General features: G+C 48.9%; 9 protein-coding genes across 9 annotated transcripts; 5 read left to right on the top strand and 4 right to left on the bottom strand.

Moving 5' to 3' along the window:
• Nucleotides 1–940: 940 nt before the first annotated feature.
• Nucleotides 941–5,530, top strand: F4807DRAFT_313199 (putative ABC multidrug transporter). Its single transcript, XM_047995092.1, has 3 exons — nucleotides 941–1,237; nucleotides 1,304–2,228; nucleotides 2,279–5,530. The coding sequence occupies exons 1-3, from the start codon at nucleotides 1,118–1,120 to the stop codon at nucleotides 5,272–5,274; spliced, it is 4,041 nt and encodes a 1,346-aa protein (XP_047857704.1). The 5' UTR covers nucleotides 941–1,117; the 3' UTR covers nucleotides 5,275–5,530.
• Nucleotides 5,531–6,967: 1,437 nt separating this feature from the next.
• F4807DRAFT_313170 (alcohol dehydrogenase) lies at nucleotides 6,968–8,560 on the top strand. The gene is made up of 2 exons (XM_047995091.1): nucleotides 6,968–7,384; nucleotides 7,468–8,560. The coding sequence occupies exons 1-2, from the start codon at nucleotides 7,165–7,167 to the stop codon at nucleotides 8,466–8,468; spliced, it is 1,221 nt and encodes a 406-aa protein (XP_047857703.1). The 5' UTR covers nucleotides 6,968–7,164; the 3' UTR covers nucleotides 8,469–8,560.
• A 100-nt stretch (nucleotides 8,561–8,660) lies between these two features.
• F4807DRAFT_413185 (uncharacterized protein) lies at nucleotides 8,661–10,210 on the top strand. The gene has a single exon (XM_047996849.1). It carries the CDS (start codon nucleotides 9,404–9,406, stop codon nucleotides 9,779–9,781), a length of 378 nt encoding a protein of 125 aa, XP_047857702.1. The 5' UTR covers nucleotides 8,661–9,403; the 3' UTR covers nucleotides 9,782–10,210.
• On the top strand, nucleotides 10,211–13,485 carry F4807DRAFT_413181 (ankyrin). The gene is made up of 6 exons (XM_047996848.1): nucleotides 10,211–10,876; nucleotides 10,937–11,577; nucleotides 11,628–12,046; nucleotides 12,109–12,209; nucleotides 12,263–12,428; nucleotides 12,480–13,485. Exons 1-6 carry the CDS (start codon nucleotides 10,470–10,472, stop codon nucleotides 13,152–13,154), a joined length of 2,409 nt encoding a protein of 802 aa, XP_047857701.1. The 5' UTR covers nucleotides 10,211–10,469; the 3' UTR covers nucleotides 13,155–13,485.
• A 138-nt stretch (nucleotides 13,486–13,623) lies between these two features.
• Nucleotides 13,624–14,406, bottom strand: F4807DRAFT_471632 (polysaccharide lyase family 20 protein; the record flags this gene model as incomplete). The annotated part of the gene is made up of 1 exon (XM_048002940.1): nucleotides 13,624–14,406. One exon carries the CDS (start codon nucleotides 14,404–14,406, stop codon nucleotides 13,624–13,626), a length of 783 nt encoding a protein of 260 aa, XP_047857700.1.
• A 1,103-nt stretch (nucleotides 14,407–15,509) lies between these two features.
• F4807DRAFT_413180 (cytochrome P450) lies at nucleotides 15,510–17,933 on the bottom strand. Its single transcript, XM_047996847.1, has 6 exons — nucleotides 17,836–17,933; nucleotides 17,504–17,780; nucleotides 16,586–17,303; nucleotides 16,397–16,511; nucleotides 16,136–16,302; nucleotides 15,510–16,054 (listed from the first exon to the last, which is right to left on the bottom strand). The coding sequence occupies exons 1-6, from the start codon at nucleotides 17,893–17,895 to the stop codon at nucleotides 15,886–15,888; spliced, it is 1,506 nt and encodes a 501-aa protein (XP_047857699.1). The 5' UTR covers nucleotides 17,896–17,933; the 3' UTR covers nucleotides 15,510–15,885.
• A 1,345-nt stretch (nucleotides 17,934–19,278) lies between these two features.
• F4807DRAFT_313050 (P-loop containing nucleoside triphosphate hydrolase protein) lies at nucleotides 19,279–21,942 on the bottom strand. Its single transcript, XM_047995088.1, has 4 exons — nucleotides 21,590–21,942; nucleotides 20,982–21,525; nucleotides 20,737–20,925; nucleotides 19,279–20,663 (listed from the first exon to the last, which is right to left on the bottom strand). The coding sequence occupies exons 1-4, from the start codon at nucleotides 21,641–21,643 to the stop codon at nucleotides 19,519–19,521; spliced, it is 1,932 nt and encodes a 643-aa protein (XP_047857698.1). The 5' UTR covers nucleotides 21,644–21,942; the 3' UTR covers nucleotides 19,279–19,518.
• A 394-nt stretch (nucleotides 21,943–22,336) lies between these two features.
• On the bottom strand, nucleotides 22,337–23,481 carry F4807DRAFT_457263 (GroES-like protein; the record flags this gene model as incomplete). The annotated part of the gene is made up of 3 exons (XM_048001013.1): nucleotides 22,337–22,836; nucleotides 22,898–23,255; nucleotides 23,344–23,481. 3 exons carry the CDS (start codon nucleotides 23,479–23,481, stop codon nucleotides 22,337–22,339), a joined length of 996 nt encoding a protein of 331 aa, XP_047857697.1.
• A 460-nt stretch (nucleotides 23,482–23,941) lies between these two features.
• On the top strand, nucleotides 23,942–25,961 carry F4807DRAFT_413172 (uncharacterized protein). The gene has a single exon (XM_047996846.1). The coding sequence runs from the start codon at nucleotides 24,596–24,598 to the stop codon at nucleotides 25,595–25,597; it is 1,002 nt and encodes a 333-aa protein (XP_047857696.1). The 5' UTR covers nucleotides 23,942–24,595; the 3' UTR covers nucleotides 25,598–25,961.
• Nucleotides 25,962–26,088: the final 127 nt, after the last annotated feature.

The following is a 26,088-nucleotide window of genomic DNA, read 5'->3' as shown; positions in this document are numbered from 1 at the left end:
GATTCTAGGCAGTTAGGTAGATAATAACGGTCATCAGGCCACCATGTTACCTTGTCAGCTGGTAGGATTTCAGCTCTCCCTAAACAGGGCAAAGGCACACACACGGGGGTGTTTTGGCGCCTTATTCGCGCAGCTTGAATCCGGCGGGGCTTAGACACAGGGGTCTTGCGCAAGTCTTGCGCGTACGATATCGAGAAAACAAAACATTTAGGGACGATGCGGTAATACAGGATAATCTCATGTTCCAAAAAAAGTAGTCCGGCTGATTAGTACGTTAACACAAAGTATCACATGAGGCGATCCGGATATTAGGCAGGTACGTCGTCCGACGGGTAGGGTTGAAACTCTAACCTAAACCCAAATCTTGTCGCATCTCGCCTTAACGCGGTAAAATGGATGAAGAAGCCACCCATCTTAAAAATATGATGTGTTGTCCTTGTGGGTCGAAGGCCAGTAGCGCGGACTCTAGCGCCATCAGATAACTCAGTAATAAAAGAATAGATTGGAATAAAGGAAAGATCCACATCCTATCTCGGATTAGTGCCGGAAATCTTATCAGATGCTGCATGCCAAGACCTCGAAACAAGCCATCCCCTACCAAGAACAAGCCAGGACCAAGCCCAGGACCTCCCTCACCAAGGTTAGTGGCTGTAATCATCCCCGTCCTCGGAGCCAGGGCATCCCTAACCTGCCTCATGCTCTCCCCTACTTCGTACCTCTCGTACCTAATTCTCGCGAGTGTACAGACTTGTACTCTCTTCATCTTGGTATTTGCGTTACATCATGAAAACTACCTGCATAGTAAATACCGATGTAAACTCGCCGAAATGAGAAGGGTTCTTTTCGTTATTTGGCTTGTGGACTCCGGCCCTTGGCTCAATTCAAGCAATTCTAGGCCCTTGGGGCTCGTATCCTAATGGATAGTACGGGTAGTATTGTGACATAGCATTGGGAATTGATGGAATTGATTGCGGGACACCATGCTACCGGGTGGGCCCATGGGGTTTGGCTCCGTTGAGGAGAAATGGAAAAATCTTCGACGTTCTCGAAGATCGCGTTGAAGCTTTGTTCTTCCTGCGTTTTTTGCTAGAGGTCCTCCGAACCAGACATTGTTTCGATGGCGAAGGATTCTCCCTCAGATCCCGCAATGGATGTCGTGCCTCGCAGCAGTGGCTCGAGTGACAACGGAAGCGGAAATGATACGTTTTCAAAAAGAATCGGGAAAAAGGCGTCACATGTAAATCACCAGCATCCAACCTACCATATCAACAGCAACCGATAGACTGACTGATAGAATTTGAAGGTTGCACGAGGTCTTTTGGGATATTTCCGACTTCTCGTTTGCGCCGAACCTAGCAAAGTAGATATTGCATTGTTGCTAGTTGGCACAATCTCCTCAATTGCCGCCGGCATACCGTTCCCGCTCCTCGGAATTCTCTTCGGACAGCTGTTGGACGACCTGGACTCTGCAACATGTGCGACCGAAAAATCGATCTCGCCTGCCGACTACGAGGCCTCGGTAAACTCGAAGGTCTTGCTTGTAATGGCCTGCGCTCTAGCTCAGATGGCGCTCGTTTACATTTATATCGTCTGCTTTAATTTATTCGGCGAGCGGCTTGCTCACCGGCTACGAGATCGGTATTTTCGTTCCCTGCTCCGCCAGGAGGTATCTTTCTTCGACAAGTTGCCGGCCGGAGAAGTTTCGTCACGTCTGAGCGCCGATATCAACATCATTAAAAGCGGCACGTCAGAGAAAGTCGGTGTATACCTGGGTTCGCTCGCTATGTTCGTCACATCCTATATCGTGGCATTTATCAAGGATGCCAAACTTGCCGGTATCTTGGTCTCGTTGGTCCCTGCATTCATGTTGATGTCTTTCGTTGGCGGTCACTTCATCGGAAAATACTCTGCTTTAGCATCGCAGCACGTTGCGGCTGCATCATCCATCGCCCTGGAGAGCCTGTCCAATGTGATGGTCGTACACGCGTTCAGAGCCAATGATCGGCTAGAAGGGAAATTTGCTAAGGAACTTGTTGCGGCAAAGTCTGATGGGGCGAAGAAAGCTATGGTGACAGCTGTTCAGTCCGGATTGCTCTATTTCATTGCTTTCGCGGCGAGCGGACTGGCATATTGGCAAGGAAGCAAGATCATCGCAGATGTTGTAGGCGGCCGAACCGAGGGAGTGACGGTTGGCACGATATACACAATCATCTTCCTTCTCGTTGATGGTAAGTTTATTCTATGCGGCGAACACGGTCATCTCATATTAATTTTCTAGCCTCTCTTGTGCTCAGCCAAATATCACCCTACCTGCAGATCTTCGGCTCCGCCACGGCGGCGTTGGAGAAACTTGAGACAGATATGGAACGCCAGTCTAAAATCGACGGCACTGTTCCTTTACAGGGCGACGATTTCGAATCATTCTTAGGCGACATCAAACTCGAAAACGTAGATTTCACCTACCCATCTCGACCAGATGTCCCCGTGATCCAAGACGTCTCGCTTCACTTACCGGCAGGCCAACACACTGCAGTCGTCGGTTTATCTGGCAGCGGAAAATCCACAATTGCCGGTTTACTCACTCGATTGTACGACCCCGACCAGGGTACCGTGTACATGGATGGCCGAAATATCTGTGATGCCAACGTGCGCCAACTACGAAGCTTCATCGGACTCGTTCAACAAGACCCCCTACTCTTAGATCGATCGGTCTTAGAAAACATTGCCCTTGGCCTTGTGAATTCGTCCCGTCCAGAGCATGCGTCCCTACAGCCAGTCCTCCTAAGCACTCAGCTATCCCTCATAGCAGAATCTGTGCGAGACGGAAAAGATATCATAGCCGCAGCAGAGTCTCATGGTGACCAGGCAGTTGAAATTGTAAAAATGGTCCAACGAGCAGCGAACCTTGCCGATGCTGAAGTCTTCCTAGGACATTTGGAATACGGGTTTGGTACAGTTGTTGGGCCCAATGGTGACTTGCTAAGTGGTGGACAGAAACAAAGAGTAGCGCTGGCAAGAGCTCTTGTAAAAGACCCAAAGATTCTTATCCTGGACGAAGCGACATCTTCGCTCGATTCGGCAAGCGAACAGCGTATCCAGGGTGCTATCGAAAAGGTTTGCGTAGGTCGGACAGTTGTATCGATCGCGCATCGCCTAGCGACAGTGAAGAACGCTGATAATATCGTTGTCATGCGCAATGGGAAGGTTATGGAGCAAGGCCGTCACCTTGACCTTATCACAAAAGATGGCGACTACGCTGCCCTCGTCAGGTTGCAGAATATGGGTTCGGAAACCTCGAGCGTTAGTACCGCCAAGGGGAGCCTAACGAAGGTCATGAATCATTCAGATATCGATATGGAAAAAATATCCGAATCCCTCACGATCGCCGACGAGCATACCCCAAAGGAAACTGCGGGCGAGGCCGACAAGGAAATAGAGAAAGAGAAAGCACCGGAACGTTCGAGGCCGACATGGGCTACCATCAAAAGTATGGCCTCTGTAACTCGACCCCATATATTCTGGCTATTTGTTGCATTGTTCGCGTCTGTAATCGTGGGCGGAACTTATTCAGGATCAGCGTTAATTTTCGGCCACACGGTTGGTGCCCTCAGCCCTTGCAACTCTGAGGAATCTATCCGAGAAAAGGGTAGTTTCTTTGGCCTTATGTTCTTGGTGCTTGCTATTGCGGAATTCTTCGCAAATGGAGTCAGCTGGTCGGCCTTTGGTTGGGTCGCGCAAAAGGTTTTATACACGATCAGGGTACTCTCTTTCCGTTCGCTGTTCGAGCAAGACCTTCAGTGGCACCAATCCGAGAATCGCACACCATCGATGTTATTAGCATATATAACGAGCGATTCGGCTGCTGTTGAGGGCCTGACAGGTTCCATAATTGGGTCTGTGTTTTCCATCTGCGTCAATTTCTTCGTTGCGGTTATCCTGACACTTGTCATCGCCTGGAAAATTGCTATCGTCTGTCTTGCGACCGTACCACTTATGCTTGGCGCTGGTGTGATGCAGATACGTATCCTTACTCGCTTTGCAGAGCGACACGAGAAAGCCTTCTCAAAGTCCGTAAGTATTACCGTCGAGGCTGTCAACTCGATCAAAACCGTCGCAGCACTATCTCTAGAGCATGAAGTGCTCGGGACATATCGTCGTTCGCTCTCAGCCCCACGGAAGGAAATGACACGTTCGAGTCTGTGGGCCAACCTCTTCCTCGCAATCTCCTTCAGTATCTCGAATCTTATTTATGCATTCATCTACTGGTGGGGAGCAAAACAGATCATCGCGAGTCACTACACACAGGTCCAGTTCTTCATCGTCTTAGTCGCGCTTCTTGTTAGTGCGCAGCTCTGGGGCCAACTTTTCACACTTGCTCCCGAGATTACGAAGGCGGGCAGATCAGTAGGACGGATCTTCGATCTCATTGATTTGGGTTCATCGAAAACGCTGTCGGTCAAAAACTCGGAATCTCGTGATCCGGAAGCCGCCGTCGAATCTAAGAGAGCCGTGGTGTCGAATGGTCAAGGCATCGCCGTGAGCTTCAAGCAAGTCAAATTCGCGTATCCGGCGCGGCCGAATCGACAGGTCTTAAAGGGTTTGGACATCGAAATTCGCCCGGGTCAATTCTGCGCCCTCGTCGGCCCTAGCGGCGCTGGTAAATCGACCGTAATCTCGTTGCTAGAGCGTATGTACAGCGTTGAGTCAGGTAGTATCGAAGTGGACGGGCTAGACATTTCGGCTAAGAAAGAGCCCATTTTTCGAGACGAGATTGGCCTAGTGCCGCAAGATAGCGTCCTCTTCGACGGTAGCATCCGGTTTAACATCGCCCTCGGAGCGCGCCCCGGCACAGAGCCATCAGACGCCGATATCGAAGAAGCATGCAAGCTGGCCAACATCCACGACACTATCGTAGCTCTACCAGAGGGCTACAACACACAGTGCGGACCTAGCGGTGGGCAACTGTCAGGTGGACAAAAGCAACGACTCTCGATTGCGAGAGCTCTAGTACGTAAGCCACGTCTCTTGCTCCTTGACGAGTCAACTAGCGCCTTAGACGCGGAATCGGAGAGGTTGCTGCAAGACGGACTGGAGAAGGCAACGCGGGGTATAACAGTCGTGGCCATCGCGCATCGACTACATACAATCCGTCGAGCCGATATGATCTTCATGATTGAGGATGGGCGATGTGTTGAGAGGGGTTCACACGAAGAGCTGTTAAGTCGTAGCGAAAGCTATCGCGTTAACGTTCTACATCAAACTTTGGATGGTTGATAACGGGCCGAAAAGATCTGTCAGATCTCGTCGTATATATGGAACCTTTTAAAATAATGGGATCTGTCGAGATCTCTCGGTAATGGTATGTTCATAGAGAGACTAAGGGGAATGGAATGCATGGAATAGAATAATATGTGTACTACATACACTTGTAATAAAACATGTCATGATTATTTTAAGCAACGACTATGACTAGCCTAACTAAAGTTATCACGAGAGAATGGTCAGGTCTGTCATCACCGCTTTACTTGATTGTTTTCTTTAAAAGAGTTGAGTTTCGAAGTTCTTGGCTTATAGGTATTAAACTTTGATGCATATTTCCGAGGCCGAGTCCGAGGCCGAGCCGCAAGCTTAGGTAAGTAATAGAGTTTTCCGATTTTTCATGTGTATGGTGCGTTAGGTAATCATGACTTATTAAGATCTGATTTAACTCAAGCGAATTTATACTCTAAATAACATTCATGCCGTTAATATTCATCTTCAACCCTTCAACTTCCAATTCACTCATTACTCTAAAACCCGGCATCTCCGAAGATCAACTATCCCATGCGTCGAAGACAGCATTTAATAAGAGTGGGATGCTATTTCAATATTTAGTCAATTGCCTCGGCTTATTTAAATTTTAGCTGCAGCGTTAGAACCCCACCAGAGCTGTCTGGCTTCAGGGCTCGGTTTTCCCTCTTTTCTATTTACAGCGACTCAGTTTCGTAACCATGAGGTGTCTGTCGCGTAATAATTTCCGAATCCTTTGTGACAAATGAGGCTACCCAGTAACTAGTTCTTTTCGTCTTTCTTGGTCGTTGGCTGCAAGAGAACTCATATCGGGGCACATGATGCATCTCCCACTTCCATTCCACCGGACACCAGCGACAGAGCTGAGAGGCTGGAAGACAGCGATGACCCACCCCCGCTTAGCGGTTGTGGACTGACACTGACGCGCTGTAATGCGAGAGGAAGTCCCCTGTCCCTCTCTCGTCACCCTCTTCTCAGAATCATACGACTAGCTACCGCCCAGGGCTTAGAGTCTAGCCCTATCCGTTTCCACCATCCCTAAAATCCAGAAAGTTACTTCGATTGTAAGCGGAACTCTGCATAGTCCGTGCATAGCTGGAGTAATCCGCTGAAATGGAAGTCAACATCAACATGCAGGCAGTCGACATCGCATATTCCCTTTCCCCGCGTTTCAATCTGTGCGTATCGGACACTAATTCCCCAGCTTCAAGATGCTCTAATAGGTAATATCTTCAAGATGCAATGACGCAGATGGCACTCGGGATGGGCATACGGCACCGGCGGGGTTCCGCGCGGCCGAAGGCTCGACGCTATCTAGCAATTCAGGATCCTCATCTGCAGCGCTAAGCAGGGCACCTTTCCAGACCAAGCAGACCTGAGGCTTGTTGACCAGTTGGAAAAGTGGCGCGGGTCTGGTGAGTGTGCTCCGGCCGGAGCCAGATCTGCACCACAAGCACGAGCCAAAGAAAACGCCTGACATTTTTTTCTTAACGGTTTTCAGCGCCGCGTTGATCCCCCCTATTATCCATATTATGCCCTTAAGCCGTACCAACACCGACTAGCCAAGGATTTTCCACCCCCGGCCTACTCCGTATCTGCACTCAGAGGCCAGAATTTCTAGCTAAGATTCTAGGTCGACTGGCCAACATGGATTCGATCCTAACTAGAGTAGGAGGGCCCATTGTAATGGAATTTGCTGTGCCCATCCGGCGTCGTGAGAGGGGTAAGGTGACGTTGTGCATGCCATCCTGAAAAGTCTCGCCGGGCGGCCGCGAGCTCTCGTGTAAGGTGGCATTCTTCTCATGTAGGTGGTTGTCATAGATGCAAGTCTTATGTCGTATTTGTATCACCATTGGATCTACTATATAATTCACCATGTTGGCCGCTTTAAATCCTCTCAAGTTTGCCTCATCAGCAACAATCAAACCACTCGGTTATAAAATTATCAGACGAGGTATCACCCAAGGTACCAGGCATCGATTACCGATAATTGCTACTTCCATTCATCCTAGATACCATTCAACCTCAACAACCATGAGCGCTCCCCAGATCCCGACTGAGCAATGGGCACAGGTCGTCGAGAAGACAGGCGGACGTAAGTATACCTTTCTCTTCTCTTACCTAAGCTACTGCCGCGCATAGGAAGAGTCCACAGACAAAGTAATTGACATTTATTAGCCGCGGTATACAAGAGAATTCCGGTTCCCAAGCCGGGTCCCGATGAGGTCCTCATCAACATTAAGTACTCCGGTGTCTGTCACACGGATCTTCACGCCATGAAGGGCGACTGGCCGCTACCCACGAAGATGCCCTTCGTCGGTGGACACGAAGGTGCAGGTGTCGTCGTCGCACGTGGTGAACTCGTCAAGGACATCGAGATTGGCGACTACGCAGGTATCAAGTGGCTAAACGGCTCATGCTTGAGCTGCTCCTACTGCCAGCAATCCGACGAATCTCTATGCCCCGACGCGTTACTGTCGGGCTACACAGTAGACGGTAGCTTCCAACAGTACGCCATCGGCAAGGCCGCGCACGTCGCCCGAATCCCCAAGGACTTGAGCCTCGAGGCCGTTTCGCCCATCCTATGCGCTGGTCTAACGGTCTACAAGGCGCTTAAGGAATCCGGTGCCCGACCCGGCCAGCAAGTCGCCATCGTCGGTGCTGGTGGTGGTCTTGGCAGCTTGGCCATCCAGTACGCCAAGGCTATGGGTCTACACACGATTGCCATCGATGGTGGTGAGGAGAAGGGCGAGATGTGCAAGTCCCTCGGATCCGAAGACTACATTGACTTTACCAAGACGAAGAACCTAGTCCAGGACGTTAAGAGCAAGACACCAGACGGATTCGGACCCCACGCCGTCCTATTGCTCGCTGTCAGCGAAGGTCCCTTCCAGCAGGCTAGTGAGTACGTGCGAAGCCGTGGTAGCATCGTCTGCGTCGGTCTACCCGGCAACGCCTTCCTTAAGGCACCCGTCTTCGACACAGTCGTCCGCATGATCAATATCAAGGGCAGCTACGTCGGAAACCGGCAAGACACCGCCGAGGCCATCGACTTCTTCCGAAGAGGCCTCATCAAGGCCCCCTACAAGGTCGTCGGCCTTAGCCAGCTCCAGGAGATCTTCGAGCTGATGAAGGAGAGCAAGATCGCCGGTCGGTATGTCGTCGACACGAGCAAATAAGCTAAGGGCTACGGAGTTTCATTTGGAGATACCATAATTTGGAGTTTTGCTCTGCTTCTAATGTGTATATATGTTGAGACCGGTGGGGTAACGGGTTGAAATGACTTCCTGTACGGTGTCGAATGGGTTGAATGTATAAAAATCGAATGGTTAAATATAACCCATATTCAAGCATTAATTCTGCTATTCCCTGTCCCCCGCGACCCTGATATTCACTCTTGCATGGACTCCACCTTCGATGGTCAGTCTCATCGCCAAGAATTTATTCCCATTTGTAATGGCTGCTGTTGATTGGCGAACCCTTTTTTTTTCGGTACCTGACACTAAAAATCGCGTTGGGGTTTTTTGAGCAACTGATGTTCGTATGCGAACCTGTCTACCAGCAGTCCCCGAAATATCTATTCGGTCACCCGTCGCAATAGAGATATGCATAGCACACCAAACGCTAGTAGTTTCACTCCTTTCCAATTCATTTCATAGTCCGTACCTAGAAAGCGACATCGGTCTGCCAGGCAGCAGTCCCAGGTCGAGAATATGCGCACGTTAGAAAGCCACAGAAACCGAACACCCATCAAACCGAATGTATTGGGAGAAAATTCCACTCTATGTTGATATTTAAAGCAACGCCGCAAATTCATTCGCCTTAGTAACAGAAGAGCATAGGTACCTATTTTTCAAAAAGGTAGATACTAAAAGGAACCCTACTTTTTTTGTCTTAATATTTAGCAAACGAAACGACCAAGGTCGCAACTTTTAACCAGTTCATCGTCCCCCCCCCCCCCCTTATCGACTGAGATTTGCATACAAAAGAGACAACAGGTATTGCACGTGGTGCTGGGACGGCGGCAGCTCATCCGCCCGCGATTCAACGAGTGCCGGCTCAGCACCTGGTCCCTTGTGGTCTACATGGTTGCCGGTGCAAGGGGGCTTGGGGCATGTTCGCCGGGGACATATCGCGCTGGAACCGCGGCGGCTTGCTGCGCCACACGGTACCGCATAGGTACGAGCGCGCGCACGCGGATTTCAAGGCCTTGACTCAAGCTTTAGACGTCGTAGCCGATATCCGGTCGATTCACCCGGATCTCGCCCAAGTACGGATCTCGTCTAATTCTATGTGCCTAGTCGACTTGGTGGCGATATGGATGTGGGAATGGAAGCAGACGGGTGGGAGAATGGCAAGCCGCCGCATAGCGAAGCATCATGGCGGTGTTTATGACTTTCATGTGAGGCTGGAAGGTATCTGGTATGGGGGGCTAACTGCAATGCCTAGTTCTGGTATAATCGACATCCAGGATGAATCGTGTCGCCAGTGAATTGGCCGGCCGGGCTTTCAGCCTTTGACACATAGCCCAGGACAATATATGCAGTTGAGGTGTGGTTGCACAGCAGGCCGCTTGTTAGTATGCCTGCGTATACCTATGGACTAGGTACACCATCCAACTATAGGGACGGATTCTTAGGTGTAGGTGATGATAGATTATAGGTAGGTGCCTGTGACCGAGGAGATGCGGCGATTCAATTAGTGTCGTACTCGGCCATCATGTGTAGGTCGATTTCGACACATACCATCTATGTGCTTTTCCTACCTTCCATTGGTGGCCTTGATAGGGTATACACCCCCTTTTCATCTGCATATAATATACACACCATGCATCACCGCCACATCTTAATGCTAAGGCAGATTCCATGACTGCCCAGCCTACTGTACATAGCCTCACCTTATTCGTCTCTTAATCATGGGCCTTACTAGATTTTTATAGCTCGGGAATTAATTAAGAATCTTTCTACTTTTCCCTTCCTTCAACAGAATTGATTTCGTCCGTCTTTTCTTTTCCTGACAGTCTACCATACCACAGTCCACGTCTCTGTGCTCTAATAAGACCTATACACACAAACAATAAATTTCTATATTTGCGACCAATTTAGCACCAAACCTGTATCCACAGCGACCGTGTCGCCCCGTAAGGCTGTATTTTACGCGCTCGTGCTCGTGCCTTAAATATGGAGGCTATCGGTGTCGGGGCTAATGTTCTCGCTTTCGTCGTTCTTGCACTGAAGGCTGCCAAGACTACTTATGAGACGCTCTCTGCGGTCAAAGACGGACCTGAGATCGTCAGGCATGTTGCGGCTAATGTCAACCAATTATACTGGATATTAGATGGCCTACAAAGGTCTCGGGTTGCTATCGACGACAACTCCCTGGCAGGCCATCTACAAGAAAGTTGCAAGAAACTCAACTTGGCGGCGTCTTTCATCGAAAAGCTTCAGATACCTCCGGGTGAGCGCCATGCAGGAAAGATATGGAAAAGGCTAAAGACTTTTTTCAGCGAGAAGGAATTGGAGAGACTCAATGACGAATTAGCGTATCTTGTTGGGATTCTTCATCTAAGACTTCAAGGCATATCAAGGTCCGTCATCAACCTCGACCGATTAACTCTGATGAATATTTATTCCTAATACTAGAATAGCAATGCCGTACACAATCTTCAAAAGCATTGTATAACGACCGAACAAACGATCGGGGTGTTGAGGGATGCGATCCAGACGCAAACACGTGTACAAGAGACCAGCTTTTCGAACTTGAGAGAAGGAATATGCGGCGCAGTTGATGCACGATCGGAGACTATCCTCACACGTTTGAGCACCGTGTCGGAGGATATTGCTGCACGGGCTAGAATCTCTCAGTCTCAAGGAGATTCGATGCGCAGCCTACTCGAAGAGATTAAGGGTTTGCTAGTCACTTCTCCCAATCAGCACCAAACAGGCGCTGCCGGAGCTACTGGAGGTGAATCGTCAAACAGCTGTCATGTAATGGAAGACGATGACGGCGAATTAATTCAGAGTATTGATCGGCTATGTGGGTTAATACACGATAAGGAGAGAACTATAAACACCTACACCTACACCGACGATGACGATGACGAAGAGTCTAAGGGCATCATAGAAGATCTGCAGACTATTCTGCAATCGGCCTATCAACGAGGGGAACTCATTGAATCGCGGCAAACGCACGCCGAGACTAAACAGGACGGCAAAGCATTATTCAAGAGTATATCAAGACGATTCGAGCGCGGATTTGACCAGTACGAAATCCAAATTAATCAGGGAGGCAAGTAAATTCCTATTTCCCTATCTATAAATAGGCTGACCATTCAAAAGTCGGGAATCAAACACGCCCGCAGTACAGAATCACGAATCAGAAACATGCTTACCAAAAAATACGTCTGGATGTCGGTACATTAACACTTATGTTTAATCATCGAACTCGATCCTCAGGTACAATCGAACCCCATCAGAATACGGAAGAGAAGACATATTCCGACTACTCGATTACTTCGACCTTCTTCCCAAACGACCCACAACGATTTCATATGTGGGTTGCATCTACCTTTCAACGTGAGACAGATCTCGGTGCTATTTCATCAATATCACGACTTTCTGTAAATCGAGTCCTGCCCTATGGATCGCGCGTATTCAAAGTGGTAGAGGACGGTGACCTTCGCGAGCTTCAGCGGATGCTACAAAATGGCAAAGCTTCGCTCCGGGATCATGACGAATACGGCGCATCTCTATTGTTTGTGAGTGATTGAATTTCATAGAATAAATCGTTCGTTAAAGCGCGCATACTTATGATTATAAGTACTCGATGTTACAACCTCAGATGTGCAAATTTCTAGTAGAAAAAGGGTTGGATGTGGATCATGTAAGCGGACTATGTGATGGTCATAAACCATATACAAAGTAAGAGCCTTATAATTGATATGAATTGCGATTAAAGTTGATGGATCTTTTAGGTGCGCACTGCAGATTCATCCAAGCGATTTCGAGATAAATCCCGACAAGCTCACTAAGCGGCAATCCTGCCGTCGAATACTTTTAGAAGCAGGTGCCGACCCAACTCTAGCTCCCTCAACCTTTGAATTCTCATATTTGTGTAATATCTGCGCCTTTGGAAATTCAGTTAGTTCCGCCTAGAAATTCTTTTTGGATGCTTGCTAATCACAATTCTAGGATTCGATTCGCTTAGCATTCAATCCAGAGTTAACGGGTCACATAACGTCAATTAACACCTTTTCCAACGACTATGGCCAATCGCCTTTGCTAATCCACTGCCATGAAGAGAACTACGATAAGGAGACTCTCCGCACAATGCTTGACCTAGGTGCAGATATACACGCTCGCGACCGAGAACTAAACACATGTTTACATGTATGTTTTAATTCACAGCTCATAGTCCTATATAGAGATCTGCGACAGTTTGAGGCTATCAAATATCTCATTCAAATGGGTGCTGATGTAAGAGCTGTTAATAAATTCGGCTTTACCGTCTCTGATTATGCCTACCGCCGTAATCAGAGGGTTGGCACTTTCAATGATGGGAAGGTCACTGGTGATCTGTGGGATTCTGCCTTACAAAGCTGTGGCTATGACGTTGCGGAGTTTCGGACAGAGAAATACTGTCGGAGAGCACAGTACACTGAAGATTATAAACGCGAAGACTTCGAACAGCTTTGGCAGGGTCGAGAACATCTTTGTCCGTACTGGGACGACTTACCCTGGCCATCGTCAGAAGTATATTCGACCAAGCATAGCAACCCAAGCGAAGACTTAGAAGACTCGGAAGACCCCGAGAGCTGGGACTCTGACACTGAAGATGGCGGAGTACCGCTAACGGACGGCTCCTAAGTACTTAGGTAGATTACAAAGATCCAGAGAATTTGAAAAATCCTTACCTATCAGAAATATTCACTATGGATATTGTTTTTTTGTTAAGAGTGGATAGGTTTACGGATGACAGAATTGAAAGTGCCAGAGGTTTGATTGGTTTGAGCAGGGGTGGTAGTTAGGGGTTTAGTAGAGCCGGAGTTCAGACCATGGGAGACCGTGGGAAACCTATTGGTAGTTAGCCTAGAGGCAGAGTAGATAGATGGAAGCTTTAGCTATATATTTACGTAGCCTCTAGGCGAGAGAGCTTAGGGTTCCTCGCGCAATAATGTCGTTATTTTGCTTCTCCTTAGTTTCGCCTCATGTCACTGACTATCACTTTTATAGGTGTTTCTATGCTCACAGCTTGTACATTTGAAAGAAAGCAGATGTCCGACAGCATTCCAAACGACCAGAGGTTTCCATAAGCACCTTTAAAATACATAAATCCTTAAGAGCTGGTATCCCAACCATTTAGATCGGCGTCTTGGAAGGCAGAACCAGCGGCAATCTGATCATACCAAACATGTCTAGTTCCTTGGGTACCCTCATAGCCATGATCATGCCAACCATTAGCATACAAGCCCACTCTGAACTGGAAATATCGCCCATCCCCTACTGTCGTCGGAAGGTTGTAGGCCTCCACCACTTTCTCTCCATCATACCATAGCTTGAAGAACCCCGTGTTATCGCTCTTCCAGCTAGCCTGGATCTCGACGCGGTGCCACGCCCCTGACGTGACTTTCTTGAGGTTCGTGAAGGACTTAGTCTTCTGGTTCGTAGTAGGACACACATCGCCGTACTTCACACGTGTCTGTAACTGGTCCCCCACAATCCACACCATCGAGCTAGGCATGTAATACTCGCCGCAGTTGAGATCCGAGAAATCAGCGATGAACTGGGCGAGGTTGAACTCCTGGGCGGGATCGAACTGCCAGTTATCCTGGAGCCGGAAGGCGAATCCGTAGAACCCCGTGTTTCCCTTCTGGTAAGCGTTGAACTTGACTGCTTCGGAGTGGTAGCGGCCGCTGTAAGATGAGTCGTATACTTGAGTCATGCGTAGAGCTGTGGTGCCCTTGTAGACGATGTCCGTCACCTCATCGACAGTGCCCTTGTCTTCGTGAGTGAAGGTATCCCAACCCGCTTTCGTTCCTGTATTATGCCAGAATTGAGTCGCTTGCACAGTTGCTAAACCTAGAGCGATGACTAATCTTAGTACGTTGATAGCAACCATCTTAATTGCACGAGGGTACTAAACCCAACGGTGTCCAACAGAAAAGATTATAGGAAGCTGGTTGGTATCGTATTATACCTAGTTACTTGAAGAGGATGGCTTGTTATATTTCATATATCGACGTGTCCGTGAAAAGCCGGCGCGGGCGCTGGCGTATCTATCTCCTTTTACGAACCCACCAATCCCATCCTATCCTCGGGGAGATGACAGGATGAGGAAAGTGTTTACAGAATAACAGAACTACAATTACTTGATCCAATACTACCATCCCATCATCAAAATATTGTAGATATGATTACTTAGATTTAATCGTTTTCAGATAGAATTCTGACACAATATTGAGGCCTATCCCGAATAGGGACTTAGGTAATACTAGGTAGTTACCATGAGACGGCTGATTAAGCTGATTTCGCGCACCGTCCAATCAGATAATTATATCTGAAGTTATTACACCATCAATGTACTACCTTCTTTCATGCTCTTGCCTTACTATTTACGATGCCGGGGATGGATGGACCCACACATTTGGCGGTGAAGTTATAAATAACCAACTTGATTGGAATTACTTAATAAGTCAATTTCTCTTTTGCCCCTCCCAACATATCAGGTAGACTGCTACCTCACTTGTTCAAGACTGGTATACCCCCTTTATGAACGCGGCAAGTACTATAACCGGATGGCTTGCATAATTCGTCCGCACTTCCGCACAAATAATAACGTGAGAATTCATCTAATAGAATTTACTTATTGATTACTGATAGCCTATCAGTCTGGTATGAAGTAATGAAGTTTCCTTCATCGTCGACTTCAGATATAAGTGTAACGGTTCATTCTGGTGACAGCATACTTCCAGTTAACAATAGTAGCAGATCCTAAAGTATACCTAACTAATTACGGACGACATGACATTAGTAATTACATAGAATGGGTTATTTACCTCTAAATAGCATTGAGCCACGAATTCAACCCAGTAGAATTACTTTACTGGGAACATTCTCACTTGATTGGAAGATGAATTCCACATAGAAAGAGAAATCACTAATTAAACCAACCAAGATGAGTACTGAAATCTCAGGATTTTTTCATATAACAGAAAGTGACAATTAACATAGTAAAATGATTTATTTATTCGTAGGTAGACCTGGTGTATATCCAATGTGTCAAGAAAGTATAAGCTACCATCTATGATAAAGGTCTAAAAATGGCCCTAGCCGACTAATCCCCGGGGTACCGTGAAGTCGAAATCATCATCGACAAAGTGAAGATGGGGTGTCATACCCAGCTAATTTAATAGTACATTCCCTGAACTCCAATCCACCTCCTAGGAGATTCGGGAAGGGGGGGGGAAGTGAGCCATGTCCAAACCATACCAAACGTACCTATCTAATACCTATTTACGAACCAACCCAGGCGCTTGATCTTCTAGAGACGCCTTTAAGGTCTTTTAAGTAGTTCGTTAATGCATTAATACATATCCGCTTACTCCCCCTTCTTGGCAACGGGGGTCAAGTAGACATTCAAAGACGGCTTGTCCCACAGGACATACGTCTTCTGATCCTTCATCCATCTCCGGCTGTCGTCAGCGATGTCCATATCGAAGTTGAACACGATCTTCGCCAAGATGAGGCGCATCTCCGCGTAAGCCAGACTAGATCGCTACGAGTCAGCATCGTTATCTCCTTTCGCTCGTTGTCTTCCTATCGGGGGGAATGGCTGGTCAAATACTTACTTCCTGCCGATGCAGTTGCGGGGCCCGAAGCTGAACGGCTGCAAGACGTCGAATACGTCGTCCTTGTATTTCGGGTCGCCCATCCAACGCTCTGGCACGTAGTCGTAGGGATCAGTCCAGAACTCTGGGTTGTGGTACATGGGCCACTGCCAGACTGCGGCGATGGTCTATGTTGATGGGTCAAGTCAGTGACATGAAACACATCAAGAACAGTTGTGGTAGGGCAAGGACACTAGCAGACGAGGTAGTGAAACAACTTACGCCCTCAGGGACAAATCTTCCAGCAACGGTAGCGCCTCCCTTAGGTACGACCCTTGGCAAGTCGGCAGCAGCGGGGGGGTACAAGCGGAACGCCTCGTTGAGACATGCCAGCATACTATTAGGATCCCATGTTAGCAAACATCGCTGTACTCGACCAAGCGAGACGCAGCAGCGCAAGGGAAGACTCACTATGACAAGTTGTTAACGGACAGCAGCGTGATTTCCTCGTCGCTGTTGAAGCTAGACCTGACCTCCTGCGCCAGCTTAGCGAGCTTATCGGGGTTCGACGTGAGCAGGGAGACCGTGCCGCACAACAGGGTAGACGTGGTCTCGGAGCCGGCGATGATGAGCACGTTGGCGTTGGCGGCGAGGCCCTCGAGGTCCATCTGCCACTCGTTCTTCTTCCTCAGTAGGCCCTCGATCAGGTCGGGGCGCTCCATGCCGAGCTTCATGCGCTCCTGGACCTTGTTGCGCACGAGCTCCATGTTCTCGTCGTTCTTCTTCGTCGCGCCGAGGCGGAACATGAGGTCGACGAGCGGCCGCAGCCCCAGCGTGTTGAGCGCGCGGAACGCCGCCGACTCCAGCAGCGCGTTGCTGATCACCTGCACCCACGGGTGGTACGACGAGCTCTCGAGGCAGCCGAACGACGACCCGAACCCCAGGTCGCCGATGATGTCGAAGGACACGTAGTTGAACCACTCGCGCATGTTGAGCGCCACCGACCCGTTCTTGCTGTGCTCGTGCAGCCGCTGGATGAGCAGTTGGACGTAAGCCCCGATGATGCCTTCCTGTTGCCGCAGCGACTTCTCCGAGAACCCGTGCGAGAGCTGCCGCCGGAGGAGGGAGTGTTGCTCCCGGTCTGCTTCGATGATAGAGGGGGGAAGGTATGATGGCACGATAAACGAGCCTGTAAAGTGGATCTTAGTAACTGTGCCCCCTAAACACGTAAAAAGAGAAAAAAAGAAGGAAATGGAAAAAAGGGGAGAGGGTGGGTATCCAGAATTCTGCTCTGAATGCCAACCAACGTTTCCAAATAAAACGAGACGTTGGGCAAGCGGGAATAATACGAGTCTGGCTCGTGAAACATCAATACCAACGGTGGCTTACCTTTGAACTTCGGCATCTCTTGGTTCTGGCCGCCGACTCGATGACCATAGATGTCTTTCCATGCCCGGGGATCGTTGCAAGCAACCTCATTGGGCATAACTCGGAAGAACCTGCCATACTTTCCTTGAAGCTCGGCTATCTTGAAAGTTAGGTCACCTTTCATAAGATGGTATGCTCGAGGTAGACCCGATATGCGCCAGAGAAGGGGGCCAGGCCAGTCGCGGAGAGGGTGTAGGTAAAGTCTGTAGAATATAACTCCAACAATATATAGGGTCACCTAGTTATCATATTAGTACACATTGGTGGTGATATTTGAAGAATATCCGACTTACTATCGAAACACATGCTATCGTGGCGCTGATGGGGCTCACGATGGGGAGGGGAGGCGCCATGATGAGGTTATAACACTAGTGTAGGTAGTTTCTCTGAAGGTCGTACTCAAGGTCGTATTCAAGGGTAATGTTCTGTGTAACTCAAACTCCTGGTTTTCTTGGTTTTCAACTCTCTTAACGTAGGACATAGCTAGGCTTTATATGTTTCTCTCTCTGTATGCATTGCATTTCTATCACATCTCATAGAGCTAGACCCTGCCATTCGCCATTCGCCATGCGGGACTTTGATCCTAGGAAACAACATCCCATCCCATGCACGCTGCATACAGCATACAGGATACGATGTCATCAACCTTGATCGAGCAGGCGAGAGAAATTCTCGGAAGAGCATAGCTTCGCGTTATCCTCCCATGCCCTATACACAATATGTCCGTGCTATACCAGTACAACCATTAGCAAACCGACCCTCCGACAGGGCGTAGTCGCATACCGTCTGCCGCGTTCGAAGCAACGTCGACGACAAAACAAGGCCACCAGCCAATAGCAGCGTTCCTTTTTGCTAAAGAAGTTACATAGCCATGGCTATTCTGCATGTCAGAAGTCCCGGCAGATCACCCGCTAGCTAGCGCAAGGAACGCTATTATACGGGTTGAGTACACGGCCTTGCCCCCCCCTTCCCTATTAGATCTCGGTCATGGGTAAGGTAGCTACCTAGTCGCGATACATTAATTGTGTTTCACTAATAATTCTACCGTACGATACCTTTTTTTTTCCCGCCCGAGATTAGTCTCCTCCTAGGTTCGGAAATTTTAAGCATATCTGCTCTGCCGCAAAAAATAGCAATAATCGCTAACGTGCGTGCGTTAGGTCCCGTGATGATCAACCAACGCCATCCTACACCGTAAAGAGCAAAGATTTTTGTCGGGAGGTGTTCCCGACTGCTATCTAGGCTCTAGAATGACGGACCGTGGATGGGAGCTACGGAGTCTTCCAAGAACCCGAGAGCCCCGGACCTCCCCCGGCTATTGTAGTGGGACAAGGCCGGGGTATCGTTGAGCCGCCTTAACCACAATGTCTCCGAGGTGACGACGCCACAATTTTCATTCCTATTTAGGTAAACTTTTAGAGATTGTTTCGTGCACTGATCTCGTGGCAAGGGTTGCATTGCGCATTGCCTTAGATGATCCATCGGAACCGGTTTCATTGCCAAGAAGGTCCAGTATGTTAGAAAACCAAGATCTCATCAGGATCAACTCTGGGGCCGTGATATATCTTACGCGTAGTGGGTTCATCAATATCAAATACCAAAATTAAAAATATAAAAAAAGAAATCTCACTGTCAACGAACGACCGGGGATGACCGCGGAAACAAAAGCGGTTGATGAGCCTCATACCTGCAGTAGGAGTAAAATAAGATACTAAACCCTGATGAAATGCATAAAGGCCGCTCGGATGGGGTATGTCCCTGTGAAGAGGCCCCTGGACCTGAAAACGCCTAACGCCGCAATGAACCGTCAACTAAATCCCTCCTGCAAATACGACAGCAGATACTAGCACAGGAAGGGATGGTTATCGTCGACAGACGCACAAAACCCCCGTCTACGACGCCACAATACGACCTTACGTAGAGTACCATTCCATGTCTGCGATTTTCTAGACTTCATTGCACTCATAGGCCCCGGCTTATACCCTGGTCGAGGGCTGGATGCTTCTTTCCGTTGAGTTACCGTCCTTAGGGTCTTCTGCTGCTTCACCATCTAGCTGACGCGGCATTAGTGGCTTCTTAGGATCATATCCAACTGATTTGACAATGCCTAGACCCTTAGTCCGCCCTTCACGAAATAAGAGTCTGTCGCCGGGGGCGAGATACTCTGGACGCTGAACGAATCGGAATGCTACCGTTGCACGGTCACCAGTTCGTATAAACGGGCGATCGACGTCGATTATCGCACAAGTTTGTGAAACTGGACCAACGTGAAGCATGGCTTGATATTTGGTCTTGATGGTGGTTGCATGTGACAGGATTAAAACCTCCGCAACAAATTCACGATATACCTTGGGAAGCGCCTGCCCTTCAATTTTTGGCAAAACCACCATTCCTTTTCGTACGTCTTTTCGACGTACTTTCTTCAACGCAAAGCTAGCTGATTGGCCAGCAGAAGCTGCGGGGACGCCGATTCGTTTTCGCTCGATGGAACGAATACTGGTTTGGGTAAACTGGCCCAGCGAATCAGGGCCGATTAGCACGTTGTCGCCAGAATGGACTACCCCGGATTTGACTATCCCGCTTACAACCGTGCCCACAAATGGGACGGAGAAAGTGTCATTAACATGGAATTCAAAAGGGGCATCCGAATCGTAGCGACCGTGATGCGGAAGTATGTTGAGGAATGTACGAACGAGGTCGAGGTTCTTGCCGGTGACGTTGGAAACTTGGAATATCGGACATATTCGTTGGCTCACAAACTGAGTTGCCGTGTTTATACACTCTTCGCGATTGTTGATGAAGATGGGCATTTTCCGCGCCGCCGGAGATTTGAGAATTCTGGTTATTTGCTGAATGGTTTGCTCCAGGATATTGGGAGGACAAATGTCAATTTTCGTGACTACCACCATAATTGGCACATTCAAGGCCAAAGCGATGCCCAGATGCTCCTTGCTCATGCCGATGAGCCCATTATTCGCAGCAACCATGAGTAAGCAGTAGTTAGGGCTGCTAGATAAGAGGCCGAAAACGGTCGTCCGAAGATAGCGTTCATGACCTGCCAAGTCCGTGAATGTAATCACTTTGGCACTCCGCTTGCCGATCTCTTCCCATGAAAGCTTTCCTACATTGCCATGAGCAAGGAAGATACGACAGAAGTATACCCATGTATGTAGGTACTTGAGGCAAAAACTTACTGCCTGGAGTGTCGGATGTTACGACTTTACCGAAGGTGTCAAATCCCATTATTTCCATCCCAACAGAACTGGTTCGACCGGTTTCCATCTCATGTTTGTGACGAAAAAGGTTGACACGAGCTTTTCCCCGCCCATCGTCGAGGTCGCCCTTAACTAAGACACCCAACATAGAGCTTTTTCCAGCATCAACTATGCTCTATCCTTAGTATAACTGTATCTCGTACTTGAGACGGTGCATGACTCACCATTTCCAACGACAGCTATCCTGGTTTCAATGACATTCTCAATTGTTGTAGGAGCCTGCCGTATCAATATTTTACCAGTGCAATCTGTGTCCTTACCCTGATTCCCTGGCTTCGTCGACTCGGCCTCAACATCACCCCCGACATTCTTCGTCAGTAAAATATCGCAATCGCCACGCGCTTTCTTGGCCGTTTCTCTCAACCGCTTCAAGGCGATATCCCATTCCTCGCGGGTGAGACGCATTGATTCGCCATTGGTCTCAAATCCCAAGTCGAAAACCGCCTCGCCATGGCCTTCCAGAAGTCGCTCGTCGATATGCTCACTTAGTTTCTGTTGGGCTGTCGCATCGTCGTCAGGGGCCAATAGAAGGTCTCGCAGCGGTACGCGGGGCTCAGATTCGCCAAGGTTGAGCGAGTCAAGTATATCGAGCTCTTCATGGTGTTCAGCCTGGTCGGACCTGGTTGCTGCCGTCGACGTCGTGGGCTTGCAACTGGGATAGCGCAAGGCTTGCTGCTTCTCAACGAATTCGGCAAAGTCGCTTAAGGCCTAACTGCCACATTGGAGTTAGAATTAGAATAGAAGTGGATAAGGGATCGGTGAATCTCCATACAGCTTCCCCTTTTCGCCGCTCATGCAGCAACTGTTTAGCACCTTTGCTAATCATGTTTTGCAGATAATAAGATGGAGACTCTCAACCGGAGTATAAATGCCAGTGTATTCGGGTGATCATTGAGGCAATATGTATATTGATAGGAGTATGTGGGTAAATTCGCTTTGCTACCAGCATTAGGCGGTAAGGTAAGATAGAACGCCTCAGATATACTCCAAGATCATGAAGAGGAGGATGTGGTGGAAGAAAATAGAATTAAACGTTCGAGTCATCAGTCGTAAGTTTCCCTATGAGTAACACGGTCAACATCGGGAAGTCGTCGGGGCAAGCGCAACAACACCGTCATAACCTAGTAGAACTACGATCTGCCAATCAATGAGAGACTAGTCTGACAGGTGGAGTCTGGGCAGCCACACTAACGGGAGCCTCAGCCACCCCGGATCTAATCCGAATACTACCTAGATAGCGATAGAGTTCTCAAGTTGTCTCAGGTGAGCAGGGTGAGGAAGGTGAAGTCAGAATCTGAGTCACTTCAGGAAGTCATTGATCGACTGTAAAATTGGACTAGTCACAAGACTTACCTGGATCTCTTTCAATTTCAGAAGACTAAGTTCAGTTAAACATTCTGACATTCAGAATCATTTCCCTTAACCGGACTTAAATACATGTATCCTCAATTTTTTAACAAGCTCTAATATTTTCAAACGCGCATTTCTATATGGACAAGATGTGAACGTATTCGTCTCATCACACAGCCGTCAGCACAGCCCTGAGATGGATATCCCCGCGCTCAAGCCTCCCAATCGCCTCCCTGATGCCCTCTTCTGTCATAGGGAAAACTTCGGTGATCGGTTTGATGCCGTGCAACGCCGCAAACGCCAGCATCTGCCTATGCAGGATCCTCGACGCCACGAGGGATCCCTGCACCGCGATACCGTTTAAGACCAAGGGCATGTACGGCACCTCAAGGTTGCCGCTCGCGACCGACATTAGGTAGACGGCGGAGCCGGGCGCCATTATAGGCATCAGATGCTCCCAGTCCGGCTGCGCCGACGTGGTCACCAGCAATCGGTCCAGAGGGGACGAAACTTCTAGCTTGTCTTTGCCCTTGGTGACGACGAACTCGTGGGCGCCGAGTCTCATGGCTTCTTCGCGCTTCCTGTCGGAGCCAGACAAAACGACGACGCGGTTGCCCATCTTAGCTGCGAATTGGACTGCCATGTGTCCGAGGCCCCCTAGTCCGATAACTGCAACATATCAGGTCAGCATAAGGAATGAGAATGGAAAGAAGCGTTTTCGGAAATTCACCTCCAACCGTCTCGGTAGGCTGCGTATCATGCGCCCTTAAAGCTGCAAATACCGTCGCGCCGGCGCATTGCAGGGGTGCGGCGTCGATGTCGCTCATGCCCTCCGGGATCTCGTGCAGGAACGACTCGCGCACAACCGCGTACGAAGAGAAGCTACCCTGGTCGACCTTCTCCGTGCCGTAGATGGCGCGGTCCGCGCAATACGTCTCGTTCCCCGTGAGGCATTCGCGGCAGTGCCCGCAGCTATCGTGCTCGTAGCCGAACCCCACGCGATCGCCTTTCTTCAGGTATTTGGCGTCCGGACCGACTTCCTCGACGATGCCGACGCCCTCGTGGCCGAGGACGACATCTTGGTCCAGCTGTGTGGCTTTTTGTCAGCAAAGAAAAGGCTTTGTGGCTTGCGCTATCTAGGTGCGTAGATAGGTAGGTAAGGGGCGTGTCACGAACGTAATGTAGATCCGTCCCACAAAGTCCGGATGCCGTAATTTTCATCAATACTTTATCGCCGGTGAGTTGTGGCTTGGTGGCGCTACTCTTCACGACGATACCGTCTTTGGATCCCTTGTATACGGTGAACGAAGCCATATCGTACTTATGCGAGTTTTAGAAAATCTCAAAGTAGCAGCAGTAGAATCAATATTGGTTTGAGGGATAGAATTGGATAATTTGTGCAACGTCTTATTGTTTGCTTGCGTCTATGAATAAAAGCCGCGGGAGCCATCTCATTGTTCTCGAATACGTCGGCCTATATATATCTCTCAAGTTTGCCATTGTCTCAACTTGCTGCAGCCTTACTCATGCCCTCATGCATCTTCATTTCTAATCGCCGGCCTGAGTAATCCGGGCAAAAGTAAATGCCAAAGCCGTTTTGCTTCTGCTTGAAGTTGTTTGCGCGGCTAGCTTTCTAATGCGGGAAAAAGTTGGATTATAAAGTCATCATAAGTGGCATCAGTCAAACCCTCCCTTACATGCTCCGGCTTCTCCTTTGGGACACATCGCGCCTCCCGAGTCTGCTGAATTCCGGAGTTAAAAACGCCCCACATTACCGTACCTGCATACATACGTCACAACCACCCGTCATTAAATTTGCAATAACCGGCGGCATTCAGTTTAAGCTCCTCTTAGGAAAATTGTCAGATGATTTGGTGTTGTGTCGTTTTAGTTAAAACTTCAGCAGTAACAGGTTGAAACATGCTGCTATGGATACGTAACTAACGTTCCACTTGCATATTGTCATGGATCTTTCAGAATAGACTTTGTCCTCAGATATCATCGTAAGCTTCAGCCACCGGCGCCGAATTATCACTCTTTTACCAGTCAACACCAGATACTAAATCAGCCCTTCGACTGTCACTTGATCATGATTGATCATGATTATGGTTTCAATTTGATATTGAACGTACACTTCTTCGCGCGTCCATGCGCTGAAGTAAATATCCACGATGCCTTAAGGTAAGAGACCAGTATCTTAGACCGGATCTCCCAATACATGTTAGGTATATAAGGGCGTCCGCATCTTTCACATAGTCGAATAGTCGAAAGAATAATCCCACACAGACCATATACTTCAATATTCCGTATAACTAAGCATTTTGATTTTCCGCATTGCGAAAACCTAGGTATATTTCGCAAACCTCTTACTTTCCCACTACTTTCCCTGTCCTACACTGACTACCTAGGTATCGGTAACCTGCCCACCATGGACAACAAACGTTCTCATCGCGAGGACCCGGATGACTCAGACGGCGGAAATGAAATCAAGAAACAAAAGCCCCTGCTCGAAAACACCAAAAATAGCGGCACGGCCCAGTCCGATCCAAAGTCAAGCATATTCGGCGACAAGTCGGAAACCAAGCCTGCGCAGGACCAGGAGATCGTGATCCCAGACGAGGCCGCCCTTCAGAGGATGCGAGAGCAACAGTTCGAAGAAAGAACGACGAGGGCTTACGACGTGCAGTGCTCGAAAGGGATCTGGGACTGCGCCCTCGGCATGGAGATGCCGAGCAAGGACATGCAGCCGATGTACATCGTGTCCCCGGACGTCGGCAGCACATTCATGGAAGCCGCCTTCGGCGCGGACTGCGGGGACGAGCGGTACTCGCCTCTGAACGGGCTAGTCGTCAACCGCTCGGTAAAAGAGGCGCTCGAAGCCGGCGCGCTGGTCATCGTCCCCGACCTGCCGAACTACCCGCTGCCCCGCCACGTAGAGAGGTGGAGGAAGTCCGAGCCGCGCCAGTACAAGTTCCGGATCACGCAGCCGGAGATGACGGAGTACACGCGTCGGGGCAACGGTGTCAGCGTGGTCGGGCGTCTAGACGAAAGGCTCCTCGAATTCAAGGGCGACTTTCGGCCTAGGGCGCGGTTCTTGCACTTCCTGTTCCACGTGACGATGCTGAAGCGTAAAACGGGGATTACGGATGACCTGTGGTTGGCCCATCTGTTTAGGATACACAGCGGGAAGTTCAATACGATGTACTGGGGCGTGCGAGACCCGCGCGCTCTAGGTCGAGACCCTGCGAATGTGGAGAACTTTAAGACTTTGCTTGAGGGGCCTAATTTGGGTAGAGGGTATGAGAGTGACGGGGATGACGATGGTTACGATTATCGGCTATTCTGGCAGAGTTCGGTCGATTCCCCCGTGGACGACAGCGACAGTGACGGCAGCATCGTATACGCAGAGAGAAGTCTCTGGTTGGATTAGCTATGGATCTACATTGCGCTGTTTGCCTATCACACGATTGTGTATATGTTGGGGTGTTAGTATCATATCCAGGCAACGTAGTGTGGGTTTATAGAACTGGGTAGTGGCTGTAGGGACTACATCATTGTTTTGAAAGGAGTTTATGCAAGTGGCTTAATGCCGAGTTGTATAGGAACGCTATACACACATTTTTCATATAGAAATGTGCAACGGTTATCCACCAAAGTTAACAGGGCCAACATGATCCTGGAGGGCTGGACATTTTGGGATCTGAAAATTATCTACATCTCCTATGCTATGAGCAACACTGGGAGGTAGTTTATATAGGGTACGAATAACATGGTGCGGTAGAAACCGCTTTCAATTTGTTTTATTGTAGCGAGCGTGGATGACAAGGCAAGGAAACTAACAACCCAGGCATTCTAAAATTTAACACAGCCCCCATTTCCAACAAGACCCCCAACGTCCAGCAAGAACCTATCCGTCTAACT

Source organism: Annulohypoxylon truncatum, assembly GCF_022578515.1.
Source record: "Annulohypoxylon truncatum strain CBS 140777 unplaced genomic scaffold F4807scaffold_5, whole genome shotgun sequence".
Classification (NCBI taxonomy): domain Eukaryota; kingdom Fungi; phylum Ascomycota; class Sordariomycetes; order Xylariales; family Hypoxylaceae; genus Annulohypoxylon; species Annulohypoxylon truncatum.
This window is presented reverse-complemented; position numbering and strand designations above follow the sequence as displayed.